This window comes from Elaeis guineensis, chromosome 5 (genome assembly GCF_000442705.2).
Source record: "Elaeis guineensis isolate ETL-2024a chromosome 5, EG11, whole genome shotgun sequence".
Lineage (NCBI taxonomy): Eukaryota > Viridiplantae > Streptophyta > Magnoliopsida > Arecales > Arecaceae > Elaeis > Elaeis guineensis.
In genome coordinates, this window is record NC_025997.2 from 32,468,027 (window position 1) to 32,482,044 (window position 14,018).

Consider the following 14,018-nt stretch of genomic DNA (forward strand, 5'->3'; position numbering starts at 1 on the left):
CTTGACAAATATAGATACAGATATAAATATTAATCAAATATTCAAATTTCTATCATATTCAAATAGCTTCGGATACAAAAATAGATCCGACTGGATATTATCCGATCATTTTCATCCCTAATTATTTCATTATGATATATATTTTTTTAATATTGAAAAATAAGATGGGAAGGAATCTAGTCAAAATAGGATAGGACAGCATTTCTTTGGTAGATCAGATAAATTAAACCATCCAAATATAGTTACATCCGTGGAATCAAGAGAACAAAATATTAAAAAATTGAGCATAAAGATCTATTGTGGGTCCCATAATGTAAAATCCTAGGGTAGTTCGTCACATTGATGAGGACAGGCCGGATTTAAATCTAGGTAGCCGATGTTAACAACAAGTGACATTACCAGGTGAGTCAAATGGTAAATAATAGTATACTAGTGATATACGATTCATTATATTTTCTATTATACAAGCTTCGATGCTACGCAATTTTCTCCATCCACAGTCCTTGCACCAAGAAGCCGTTGAGGAAGAAATACTTCCAACATGCTAGAATCCAATCTTCCTGTACAATATGCAGTTGCCTAAAATGTCAAAAATGAGAACTTCTAAAGCATTATTATATCTCAACTACTTCAAGGTGTTTTTTACCAAATTGATATTTGATAAAAAGCTTAGAAGCTAAAATCATACACTTGATTGATTTATTTAGCTATAAAACGTTGTAAGTAGCCGTTGTGGGTGTCACAATGCGTACCAAAAAGAGAGAGTGTTGGAACCATAGGATTCAATGGAGGTGGACTCCACGAGGAGCATCCCCGGACCACGCAAGGCCCACCTGTACTCTCCCGACCGTTGCAGCTCCAAACATCCAACCTTAATTATTCTCAAGTTTGAAAGGCCTGAGAGCCCCGGAAATGCCCTTGGATTTGTCCCAAACCACTTGACCATCCAAAGCATCTAATGCAGATCTGACCATCTTATGCTCCAGCAATCCTTGTTTTACTCAATCCAATTCAACCAAGATAAATTCATAATAAAGTGAAGAAGGGAAACACCCAAACTAAATTTTGAAATAGAAAAAATGTACCTGATTTTAGCCTAGATTGTTTTTGTTTTAAGATATCAGACTATGTTAATTTTAAAATTTAAGTAGAACTGTAACCCAAAGTTTATATAATATATTAGTCTCATGAAAATATGGCTCCGCTTTAGCAATTGGCAACCTACTCCTAATGCATATCATGAGTAAAATTCTTTAAGTTTAAACATAAACTGACATTATCATCATAATTCTCAAAAAACAAAAATCACCATTCTAATAAGCTAAATTATAATTATTTATATGCATATGCATAATCACTTTTAATTATTTTCTAATATATTATATATGATTGACATTAGACTCAGCCATCTTAAACTAGGTGAAATTTGTTTATTGATAAATCATGCAATCTAGTTAGTATTGTAAGTTTGCAGACTTAATTTTTGAATATATAGTCTATGCTAGCTTTGTACTATTTAAGGAAGTTGGATTTAGATTCCAGTTAAAATTATGCTTGAGATTTAAGCTGCCTTCCAACTAACTCAAAGAAATAAATATAGATTCAAAATATTCCCAATCCAGTAAGCATGTATTCCCCAAGCAATATATTTTATTTTACTGTTAAATTGGAAAATTCACAATAGAAGAAAGATAAAGGTAGGAAGCTGGTAAAAGGGCATCCGGGGCACTTGAAGGAAATAAATGGTTTATTTACCCAAAAAGGAGGAATTAAATGGTTTCCTCCTTTTACACGGAAAAATGCTGAGTACCACAGAGATTAACGTCATTATCCGCACTGGAGTACACGCGTCGACTTCCTATAGGTTCGAGAACAGGAATTACAGTAGAACCCACATTTTAAGAGGCGGGGGAGAAGGCTGGATACAGAGGGCTGGGGAGGGGGAACGACGCCTCCTTTTATTTCAAATAAAAACACCCAAGCTTCTCTCGTCACCCGAGAAGAAGGCGACGACCCAGAGGAAGAAGAAGGCTCGAGAAGATTCTCTCCAGGTTCTCTCTATCTCTTTCACGCTGGCTCTCTCTCGCTTTTCTGAGATTTTTAGGGTTTTTTGGGGGGTTTTTGGAATCCATTTTTTGTTCTTTTCGTTCTGTAAAAGATCGGATCTTTTTGTTTGTTTTCTGAAAAAATATGACTTGGAGTAGAGATTAGGGAAGAATGGCGTATGCTGGATACTTATTCAAATTTTTGATCTTTAACGACTAAAAGAAGTAGAGGAAGAACACAGCAGAGCCAAAAAAGTGTTCTTTTTTATTTTTTTATTTTTTGGGTGCTACTTTTCGATTTTCAGACTATTTGAGGCATTCTGGAATGATCGATTTCTATATTGCCGTGATAAAATTTTTGTTTCATGCAATCTGTGGCCATTTTTCCAGAATTTTTTATCTTTTACCTTCGTGAGATTTTATTTCGGGGGGAAAAGGGGCAAAAATCCCCATTTTGCGACTTCAAAATTGTGAGTTGGTAGCCTGTAAGCCCTCGGCCATGTCGATTGTTAGTTGGATTTAGTACAATAAATTAATCCATGGGCGGGCTGAGCAAGTTTCTGTCCGTTTGGTGGTACACTTTGATTTGAATAGAGTCATGAAGATGGATGTGGTGGTGGTGGATGTAGGTAAGAAGCGATGATGACGATGAAGAAGGAGCTCCCCCAGTCATGGTGGTTCGATAGACACGATTGCTTGAGGCAGTCCCCGTGGTTATTATCGACTCTTTCGGGTTTGTTTCTCTCGATCTCTGTGCATAGTTGAAGTTAGAAGATTTGTAGGTGTTGCAGTAGAATTGTTTGTGACTTACAAGATCTTTTCAAGAATGCTTGGAATATGGCCTTATGACTCAACTGCTTGTAAAACTGCATGACCTACATGGTTCAATTCTGCCATGGACCATTGTTGATTTTTTCAATACATGTATGACTGTCAATTTGAAGGAAACTAAATGTCTATAGGGAGTGATGATGAGTGGAAGCCCTTTTATTATTGTTGCCAATATCTTTACATGTTTTGTGGGTCAAGGAAAACGTGCACTTGCAAGCGAATATAGCCCCTTATTGCTAAGGGATAAAGTTGCTATTCATCTAAGTAATTTATTTGACATTTTTCCTCTGTTGTTTTCGGCATCAGAACAACCATGGGTGCAATAAGTTATAGTTCTTAGGCGCACGTGCATCTTCTAACTAGAATATGTCCTGACTTTAATTTTTAACCTTTTCATTCTGGATTTGCTCGATTTATTTGGTAACTGATTACGTGGTAATTAAAGCTAAGGATAAGAAGCTATTTCTTTGTTGTTCTCTTCTCCCTGAATACACAATGAAAAATTGAAAATTTTTTGATAGGTTTTCTTATACCATGCTGCAGGCTGAGTATCGGTCATTAGTTGTTGTAGAAAGGCCATCGACAATGCATGAGTCATAGTGGGACAAGGTTCTGTGAAATTTAACATCATCCTGAAGTAAATTTTCAGCCATAAAGACCAAGTGATATTTTGGGGGGTATTTTTGATTCATTGTTTCTATCAATTATGAAAGTAATTTTTTTTGCCATGAAGTTAACAAAAGATATGGGGACAAAAAATTTTCTTCATTGTCTCTTCAATTATAACATTTTGGCTTTTTTCCTATCAGAAATGAATACCTAGATTTTTTTTCTTTTTTGCTTAGGTTTTTAAAATTTGTCTATAATCATTGCATTAATGCTCGAAAAGTTTTATATGATTCGGAAACATTACCTTCGTGTAGACCTGGTTTTGTGTAGTGCAGATAAAGCAATAGATCTCTCTGTTCTTTCTCTATTGATGTGACATTTTTAACATTATCTTTTGAACTTCTTGTAAAATAAAGACCATAGATCTTGTCTATTAGAGTTCAATATATCACTCTCTCTTCTTTCGTGAGCCTATTACAGTTCCAATGCAAGAAAAACAAGACATATTGAAACTTCAAATGAAAGATAATTGTTTGCCACATTTCCATCTAGGACAGTTGTGAGCAAGCATCCATAAATGACAATGTGATAAATTTTTGTATAATGTTGTAATTGGTCCTCTCATAATAAAAAACAGGACAAAAATTATTTATCTTGTTACTCACAATGTATTGGATGAAGATGGTTATGCTGTCATTGGGTTTCCCTTTTGAAGAAAAACTAAGAGTAAGCTTATAAGGGAGTAGCAAAGAGACAAGTTTCATTCTATATTCATTTGATTGTTCAGATGTGTTAATTGCAACAGAAAATCACTGAATGTGTTATACTACCTTCACACTATCCTACCATTCTTTTTTAATGGTGAATTTGTTGTCTGTTTTTAGATCATTCTATCATTTTCTTGACAATCTTTTGGTGATCCTTGTAAAGTCAAGTTACTCATGTCAAGTCAAGTTTGTGTACATGCATCATGCTATGTGTAGCATAGCATACTAGAATCAAATGTTATATTTATCAGTTCATTCCATTTGTGAATATGCACTCATGATGCTTATGAATCTGTACACATGCATTGCAAATTATTTGACATTGCTAATTTTAATGTGAGCCTATGTAAAGATTATATTTGTGGACTAATGAACTAATTGACGTAATGAGTAACTTCAACAATTGCTACTTCAGTTTGATAGAAAGATTAGTGACTTATATTGTTGTTTAGGACAGAGTTATCTCCCTAATCATAAAATAAGCATTGTTTATTATTTTTTAAATTTTTATAGCTGAGAATGCTAGCCAGTTATCCTTATTCTTTCTCATATATCGAAATATGGTGTGGAATTCGAGTTGACTGTCAGTCCCATTGTCTTATAGATTCAATTTGCATTCTTGTTTACGTATGATAAGCAAAAGAACAATTGCAAAATGGTTCAAGTACTTTTCATTATTATGAAGGTGAAACATCACATGCCTTGTCACCAGATGTCAACCCTTTTCATCTTAGTAGTCAGGCATGAGAACTCATTCATAAAATAGTCCGCATATATCTTTGGATCATCAGAGTAAATGTTACTTTCTGTGGACTACCTGATACCACCATTTTATTTTTTTGTAAACATATGTGTCCAATAGCGTGAACCATTGGCATGAGTCAAGAAGTTAGAGACAGGATGAAAATCTGCAACAATTTGGTCAGGTTAAATTTTGTTATATCGCTAGTCTTGTTTAATCATGTCATGATTTGGGATTCATAGCTTTTCTTTTATGTGCAGAACTAGAAGAGAAGACCAAGCAAATGCTGAAACTGATAGAGGAAGATGCTGACTCATTTGCTCAGCGTGCAGAGATGTACTACAAGAAGAGACCCCAACTTGTGAACATGATTGAAGATTTCTATCGAGCTCAACGTTCGTTGGCTGAGCAATATGACCTGCTCAAGTCAGGAGGTGGAATACGTCGCAACACATCATATGGTCCCTCTTTCTTAGACAAAAGTTGGTCACAGAAGGTAACAAACAGCACAACAGATGGGTCATCAGTGCTTTCCTCAGATTTTTTTGATTCTGAGGATTCTGAAGTCGATGATCCTGAACAAGAAGAAGCTGAAGCAGAGAGCAAGCCGAGAGAGGTACCAGATAAGAAGACTGACTATAATGTGGTGAAGCAGATGAGCAAAGAACTGGAAAGACTTAAACAGGAGAATGCAACTCTGAAGGCTAAGCTAGCAGAGAAAGATGAGGAGAAGAGGGAGGTAATCAGACAGCTTGCTTTGCCCTTGGACATCCTAAAGGAGGAAAATGCTCTGTTGAGGAAGCACATCAAGGATCCGAAGAAATCAGGCAGCCATTTTGAACTCAAGAAACTGACAAAGGAAATATTTTCAGGGAGTCTTTTTGCTGGCCTCTCAAAGCCCCAGACTACAATTGTGGCCCTCTAATGATATCTGCATTGTGGTATAACATCTCGTAGAACCAACATTGTATCTTTATAACTAATTTATAGGGTTAAGAGTGTGAACTTTACTTGCTTGGCTTGAGTCAGGGTAGTGTGATGTAATGGAAATTCAATATTTTAGCAAAATTTTCTATGTATATTTGAGAAGATAGTATACTTTTGTAGTGTCTGACCCACCCATATATGTAATCTTACCTTGTGACATCCTCTCTGAATTAGATCATTGTAAACCCAGGACATGTCTCCTTGTAGAAATGATATCAGTTGCTTCTTTCAGATTTGGCTTTTTACATTCTGGTTGTTCAATGCACTGATAATTCTCTTTAGAGATGGAGTGTCAACACACGTGTGGATGCGTATGTTCGTGTGCACACACACGTGTGTATTCACTGCCCGTCGGTCTCCTTTGAATTGAACACTTCCTTGTCCGTTAGCAGAACCGCCATGTGTATTCGCTGTTTATCTATCTCCTTCACATTGAATGCTTTGTTGTCTATTAGCAGAACCGCCATGTTAGCCAGCTTGGTAACCCCACCTTAATTTGTTCTGTTATATGATGGCCGAAGCTGTATTAGTCGTCAAGCTAATCAACTTTTTCTTGGGAGAACTTAATATCTGGACACCATGCTCTTGTTCTTACAGACTTCAGTTGCGGTTAGTATGCCGAGGGAAAGAAGAAGCCGCATGCAAAAGAACTCCGGAAAGCAAATTTAATAGTTCATTTCTGCACAGTAAAAAGTACATCAGCACCGGTGATGAGCTAAGAGCTTTTGACCTGTAGCCTGCGTTTTATTCACCCGTGAGAATTGGCACCAATGTAGATGGCTCATGAAAAATGAAGTAACACTGTCGGCTCCCACAGAGTGACGTGGTACTGCTATCACAATCATCCAAAAGCTATTAGGTGTGGGGGTGTGCAAATGATTAGGTTAACCAAAAATCGAACCGAACTGTTAATTATTTTGATGTTTGGTTCAATTTTTCTTTTGAAAATTTTAGTTTAGATTTAAAATCAAATTGAAGTTGTTTAATTGATTCGATCTTCAGTATTTAATTTGATATTTTTCAAAAATAAAAATTATTTTTTTCTCTTTGCCCGTTAGTATTTGAACTGTCGAATGCCTCTAGCCCTTAGATCGACCCTCAACTATCTCTTGTTTTTTACGATTTCACTTACTTCAAGCTCCTCCTTTCCCTCCCCACCTCCTTTCTCTACTCCACCATTGTTGATCTTGTTGCCGGTCAGAACTGTGCTGCCCTCTTTACTCTCCTCTTCAAGTGCCTTTCCATCATCACCGCCGATCTCGTCCTCCTCCTCGATGCTCACTATCTTGCCCATCACCTCCCTTCCTTCCGCCGCCGCCTTGCTTTCACCCTCCTCTTCTGATCCTCGGTGCTCCTTTTCTCTCTTTATTTTCTCGTTGAAGGGTGGGATCCTCCTCTTCTCTATCGCCGCTTGGCGACCTTGTCCTCCTCCTCGATGTCCATTGTCTTGTCCATCGCCTCCCTCCATTCTGCTGCTGCCTTACCTTCACCCTCCTCTGATCCCCAACGTCCTCCTCTCCTTTTATTTTCTCATTGAAGGGCGGGATCCTCCCTCTCTCCCTTTATTTTCTCATTGAAGCGTGGGATCTAGCTGGAGGGATCTGTTATGCAGCTTCGATGCACACTATTCCATCATTGACTAGGGTATGAGGCTTTAATTTTGATTTTTTTTTTTTTTTTTTTTTTTTGCTTTCAGTGTTAACAAATTCATATTTTGGGGGGTTAATTATTAAATTACTTGACCTTGTAGATGACGGATCAAACACCTACACATCAAATAGTTGTTGGCTCGAACTCAATGTCACCACCACAAGCATATCCATCTATAGGAATAGAATCAAATGTAACTTCAAATACAACTTCGACCAAAAAGAGAAAGCCCACTCAACCAAGGTCGGAAGTATGGCTTTACTTTGAGATCAAAGAAGAAAATGGTGAGGTGAAGGGCATATGTAGATACTGTTCAAAAATTTTTCATGCTGATATAAAAAAAATAGGACCACTTCGTTGAAAAATAACCTCAAGACATGTGCATAGAATCCATCTAATGCAAATGATAGAGAAACTGAGTTGAATTTTCAATTAGTGAGGAAAAGGAAGGGGAGGGTGTTCTTGGTACTTGGAGGCTTGACGAGGAGCTTGTGAGGAAAATCTTGGGTAAAATGATTATAATTGATGAGCTACCATTCAAATTTGTGGAGAGAGAAGGGTTTAGGGAGTTGATTGTGGTGTTATATCCTAGATTTTGTATTCCATCATGGTGGATAGTTGTTGGGGATTGTTATTAGCTTTAACTGGACGAGAGGTTGAAGTTGAAATTTTTTTTAAAGAACTCTAAGCAGAGAATTTATATCGAAACAGACTCTTAGATTTCAATATAAACGATGAACTACATGTGCATCACTGTACGTTTCATTGATGGGAATTGAAATTTGCATAAAAAAATTCTAAATTTTTGTCCACTTTTAAGTCACAGAGGCAAAGAGATTGTTAAACAAGAGTGTTTATAGGCACTGTCCATGATATAAGCTTAAATACTACTATAGTTGATTATTTAAAGGAGAAAATATTAAATTGGGGACGGATGTGCTTGAATGTAAGTATACCTATATGAAGTGTATTGCACATATAATTAATTTGGTCGTAACTAATGGTTTGAAGAAAATTATGAACTCTATGAAATGGATTTGAGCTGTGGTGAAGTTTATATGGTAGTCATCTGATAGATTGGCTAAATTTAAGTAGTGTATGGAAATAGAAAAGATGCAATCATAATGTTTGTTGTGCATAGATGTTCCTACTCAGTGAAATTCTACTTACACGATGCTAGAGACTGCTTATAAGTTTAAGAGAGTATTTATAAGGTATGAGGAACTTAACCCTTCAAGCATGATCTAGAATATAATGATAGTTTAGAAGGGGTGCCTATAGATAGTGATTGTGCTAATTCAAAGAGGATAGTAGTCTTTCTTAAATATATTTATGATTTAATATTATAGATCTCTGGTTCTAAATATGTCATTGCTAACATATTCTTTTAATGATATTAGTGGAACAAATTGCTTGCCAAAGCAATGTAATGAAAGTAAGGATTTGGAGCTTAGTTTGATAGCTATAAGAATGAAAACCAAGTATGATACATATTGGGGGATATTGACAAGATGAATATGCTTATTTATATTATATCTATTCTTGATTCTTAGCTAAAGATGGCATATAAAAATTTTGCACTTGTTGATACATATAGGTCTGAAAAGGGATAGGATATGTTAAAGAAAGTAAAGGAGATAGCATTTGAGTTATTTGAAGAATATAGTAAGAAAATTGCTCCCCTATTATTTGGATTTATTTTGAAAAAAAGGGTATAATAAAACTTAATCTATCTCTTCAATGAGTACCATAAATTTTGAGGATGGTCAAGTTTGAAATATGATGTAGACACTGTATCAATAGCATCTCTCTAGACATATGGATAGTAAAAATGAGCTAGATAAGTATCTAGATGAAGCAACTAAAGTACAGAGGATGGACTTTGATAGCTTTGCTTGGTAGAAAGTCAATAGTTTCAGATTTCCTATCCTCTCACTAGTGGCTCGACGAATGTTAGCAGTCTCCATCTCAATAGTAGCCTCAGAGGCTGCTTTTAGCACAGCTGGTAGAGTACTTGATGTGTTTAGGAGCTTTTTGACTCCTATGATTGTACAAGTATCATATGTGCATAAGATTAGCTTCGATCTTTATCTCAACTTGTTATGGAAGAGGATTTGAAAGATTTTAACAAGTTTGAATAATGTTTTATTTTAGTTTCTACCTTCTATTTCTTATATTGTTTTTGATAGTTTCAAATTAAAATTATTTTATTTGGAGTTGATGAATTATTTTATTTAATCTTTTATTCACAGAATTTGATAATCTATCAGTGGAACCTTCTGTATCAATTATTGAGGTTTAATCACATCAAGTGTTGGCTTGGAGTTACTGCTGATTGACTAACTCTATTAGTTTGAGATTGAAGGCTTGAAGCTTTATATTTTTATTTTATTTTAGTGGTAGTATTATATCTTTTTATAATTATAGACCATATGTAGGACATGTCATATATTACTGGTTTGCATAAGAAAGATTGAAAGTTTGTTTCGTGGTTGGTTGCTTTTGTAATCATTATGGATTGTTGGCAGATTTTATGAATCATGGTGTATGTGTTTGTGAGAGAGATAGTGGGCAGTGGCAATGCTGTAATAGTTGTACAACTTGTTTAGTTGGTTGGTTTGATTTTCAATAGATTTTATTGTGTTTTTTATGATTGTTTGCTCAAGAATTAAGATCCCGTCTAGTGATTGGTTTCGTTTAGTTGCTGACTTATGATAAATATTACGTTACTAAATAGCAAAAAGCTTGAGATAATTTTATTGAATTAATTTTTTTTTGAATAATTTGTTGTTAATTTGAATTTGAATAACAATATTAAGTCCAAGTGCAATTATATAGCTCAAATAATAAAATTATTAAAAAACTTAATTAGCCCAAATCAAGACCATAAATCTAGCATAGAGAAATCCAAAATTGAATTACTGAACTGAAATTATTTCGTTTTGATTTGTTTTGGTTTTAGACTACTTCGGTTTAGATTTTGATTCTATAAAATGTAAATTCGAAAGTTTGATTTTTTGAAATTTTGATTCAATTTGAACCAAAAAACCAAATGCATACCCCCAATTTGGTGGCTCTTAAACAGCTTACCACTTCAGTTCTCATTTGCAGGACAAGCATGACTCCTCTCGTGATAAAGAGTTCTCTCCATCTTGGGCTCTTTTCCATAGATTTCTTCTGATCATCTACCAAAATATGAACAAGGAATCAGTTTGAGAAACCGTGTGACAAATGATGGTAGAAATGTCAACTCAAGAATGTTAGACTTGAGCAGAAAAGAAGGTTTACCTTTGGAAAGCAACTCCGCAAGCTCACTTACAACCAGGTACTCCACTTACAAGTAGTTTAACTAGAAATCTTTAAGCAAAACAATGGCAAAAAGGTGTTGAATAATTTCTCAATAATATAGACACCGATCCCCTACCAAGAATATAATTGTCATTAATTTGGCATGAGTCAGCAAGCAATGCTATGATAACAAACATCATAAAATATATCCACTTGATGGAAGAAACAATATCATGATAGCATTTCTCTGACCCAATATGGGAACAAGCCAATCCAAGCATTAGAATCATTAGATGAAGCGCCGTCATTTTGGTGATATTGAGGTGAGTAGTGGTCATTAATTCTAAATTATTTTCTCCATCGCACCTTCTCTAGCCCTTCACTTTAGACCATCCAGGGACCTTCGTAAGGGTAGGACTTAAAGATCCCACAAAGGCCCCACGCATGTTATAGGATGCCTCATCTTTGTCACCTTGCACCAATGCCAACCTGTGCCCTGCCAACCATCCCCCAATCACGACATTCCACATGTCAACCAGGACGCACTCCACTAACCAACCTGCCTTCCCTTGCCTCCTTTTTTTAAACTCCCCCACACACTTAAAAAGCGCACTCACTCCTCCCAAATCCCCCAACTAAAGCACTTCACAATGGCCACCACCACCTCTTCCTTCACTCCCTTCTGTACTCATACCCAACTCCTCTCATTCTTGGCTACACTTCTCCTTCTCACCAGCCCCACCCCCTCCTGCTCCTTCACCCTTGAATTAAAGGTCTCTGGCATCTCGGCGGCACCGGCTTTGCTTCCTATTGAGCCTACAATTTCCTCCATTCCACCCACATTGGCCCCTGACATGATGCCTTTGTTCCCCTCACCAGGAGGCAGTGCTGGGGCGGCACCGGCCGGCACATTGCCGACAATTCCCTCAAGCCCGAGCCCGCCGAACCCTGATGAATTGGAGCCCAATTCAGCGATCACTCCGTCTGGGTCGGCGGCTGCATCATCGGCGGCAAGTTCTAGTTCTCTGAGGAATTTGGGTGGGATGAGTATGGTTTTGGTCTGTGGATTGGTGCTCATGTGGTGGTTAGAGCTTGTGGACTAGTGATGCAGTGCAAGTGGGCTTGGTTGGTATGTTTGTGATTATTTTTTATTTATTTGTGCTTATCTTCTCATACTTGTGGGCTGGGTGTCTAAATATATTAGAGGAAGTTGTATTTTATCTCATAGGTCATATAGTTAATGGAAATAAAGGTTGTGGAGTAAGGTCTCATCATGACATTATGATGTTTTCCCCTTTTCTCAAAAGCAGCTTTTATCATTGGTTCAATTATTGGAAGCCTCCACTCTTTCTCCTTCTCTAAGAAGGTTTTAGTTACTTTGTAGCCTTATATCACCCTCTTTTTGATTGATAACCTTCAACAGTATAGAAAGTAATGAAAACAAATGGTGCGTCAAGCGGAAGGAGAATGCTCCATGGATCCCAGCTACCGAACATAATTTTTGGAAGTTGTGAAATCACCAAGTGACATATAAATGAGATTATATACAAGTACTTACCATCACCAATTTCTTGCTACTTGTACTCTGCACTATAGATGGATTCTAGTCAAAGGTGTTCCTTGGGTGGCTAATTTCATAGAGATTGCTTTCCCTTTAATGATCTCTTGATAAAATATAGTATAATGCACCATCTTAAGCTCCTTGTAAGCCAGCTTAATTTGAGACTAAAAATCCTCAAACTTGGACAAATGGAAAAGTACCACTATTCTAGACAGCTCAATCAACAAGCAAATATTACAAAACTTTTGCTTGCAGTTCACATTGTCCTGCTAGCAACTATGCACTATTTATCTGTTAAGCATGTGAAGGTCACAGCCAAGAAAATGCGAGTAAGCAAACTCTGACGCGATGAGCTGCATTGATCATTTTAAACAACGGTTTCAGGGCATCTGTAATACATTATAATAAATGTCTGCCAAAGACCATCACCCCACTATACCACAATTATCACCATTGCAGCAAAATATTATGTGACAATCATAGCAGCCATCTTTTCCACAGTTTGTATAATAAAGCATCAATCTCTACTCATATTCTATGAATACATGCAGAATTAGGTACAGGAAAGAGCATTAATTTTCCTAGGGTAAATGGTGCCATCATTTTTAAGCTGCTATCCATTATTTTTAGCCAAAAAGAAGAAAGAAAAGAAGAAACCAGTCAAAGCTTGGACTGGACAAAGAATGAACATTATTGCATTGTTACGGTCAATAACAGGGTGACAAGAAAGTCATTGGGGCGGGGTAAATTCTTGGTGTGGAGACAGCGGGATGGTTGGAGTTGAAATGAGAAGAAGAGGACATCATTGGAGTTTGAAAGGATGGTGATTGGGATCATGGCTACCTTTGCGCTTTGGGCAGGGGTAGTGCTCGCTTCACATCCAACACTTCACCCACTCTGTAGAAAAAGATGGCAGCCTCCTCAAAAATGGGTGCATGGTAGAGAAGATTCCCTCGTTTATTTTTCATTCCATGAAGCCTCAATAACATGATGGTACAAGACAGGAGACAAAGTCTACAAGAAGAAACCAAAGTAGGTTATTGGAAAAAGTCAGTGGTCACATGCACGAATTGACAGGACAAAGGAAGAGTGGTGGACAGCAAGTTTCTACTCTTAGCATTAGGTTTGGTAGGCTTGAGAGGATTCATATCATGCACCATGACTGTGCACATGTCATGAATCCTATAGGGACATGATGAGTTTTTTGTTCATTTCCCTGGCCTCATCATCTTATGTTAGAAAGAGGAGCACATGATCCCAATATGCAACTGAATTGAGAAAGGATGAACTAGTGGAATCATTTCTTCATCACTTTTTCGAACTAAGATGCTTAAGTTTCGACAAAGATGCTAATAATTTTTATTAACATTAAATTGACAATAAGCATTTTTCCCCGCAACCAAGTCATCCTAATGTGAAGCCTATAACTTCATCATCCAAGGTTAGGGCAGCATTAGAAATGTTTGATGGAAGCACATAAGTTCATCACATGACAGATTTCTTCCCTGATGAAGTGAAACAATGTCCAGAAATTGTTT

General features: G+C 36.7%; 1 protein-coding gene across 2 annotated transcripts; it reads left to right on the plus strand.

Annotated features, from left to right (window-relative positions):
• Window positions 1–1,922: 1,922 nt before the first annotated feature.
• On the plus strand, window positions 1,923–6,226 carry LOC140858148 (protein NETWORKED 3C-like). Of its 2 annotated transcripts, XM_073257862.1 has the most exons (3): window positions 1,923–2,051; window positions 2,675–2,778; window positions 5,255–6,226. In XM_073257862.1, exons 2-3 carry the CDS (start codon window positions 2,685–2,687, stop codon window positions 5,917–5,919), a joined length of 759 nt encoding a protein of 252 aa, XP_073113963.1. In that variant the 5' UTR covers window positions 1,923–2,051; window positions 2,675–2,684; the 3' UTR covers window positions 5,920–6,226. The 2 variants fall into 2 exon arrangements, with proteins under 2 accessions (XP_073113963.1, XP_073113964.1); XM_073257863.1 differs by lacking the exons at window positions 1,923–2,051; window positions 2,675–2,778 and adding an exon at window positions 4,396–5,178.
• The last annotated feature ends 7,792 nt before the right edge of the window (window positions 6,227–14,018 follow it).

Bases quoted from the DNA above. Each gene is read 5' to 3' on its own strand.
- LOC140858148 (XM_073257862.1), top strand. From the start codon at position 2,685: ATGATGACGATGAAGAAGGAGCTCCCCCAGTCATGGTGGTTCGATAGA. The intron at 2,779-5,254 runs GTTTGTTTCTCT...TTTTATGTGCAG, and splicing joins GTTATTATCGACTCTTTCGG to AACTAGAAGAGAAGACCAAG.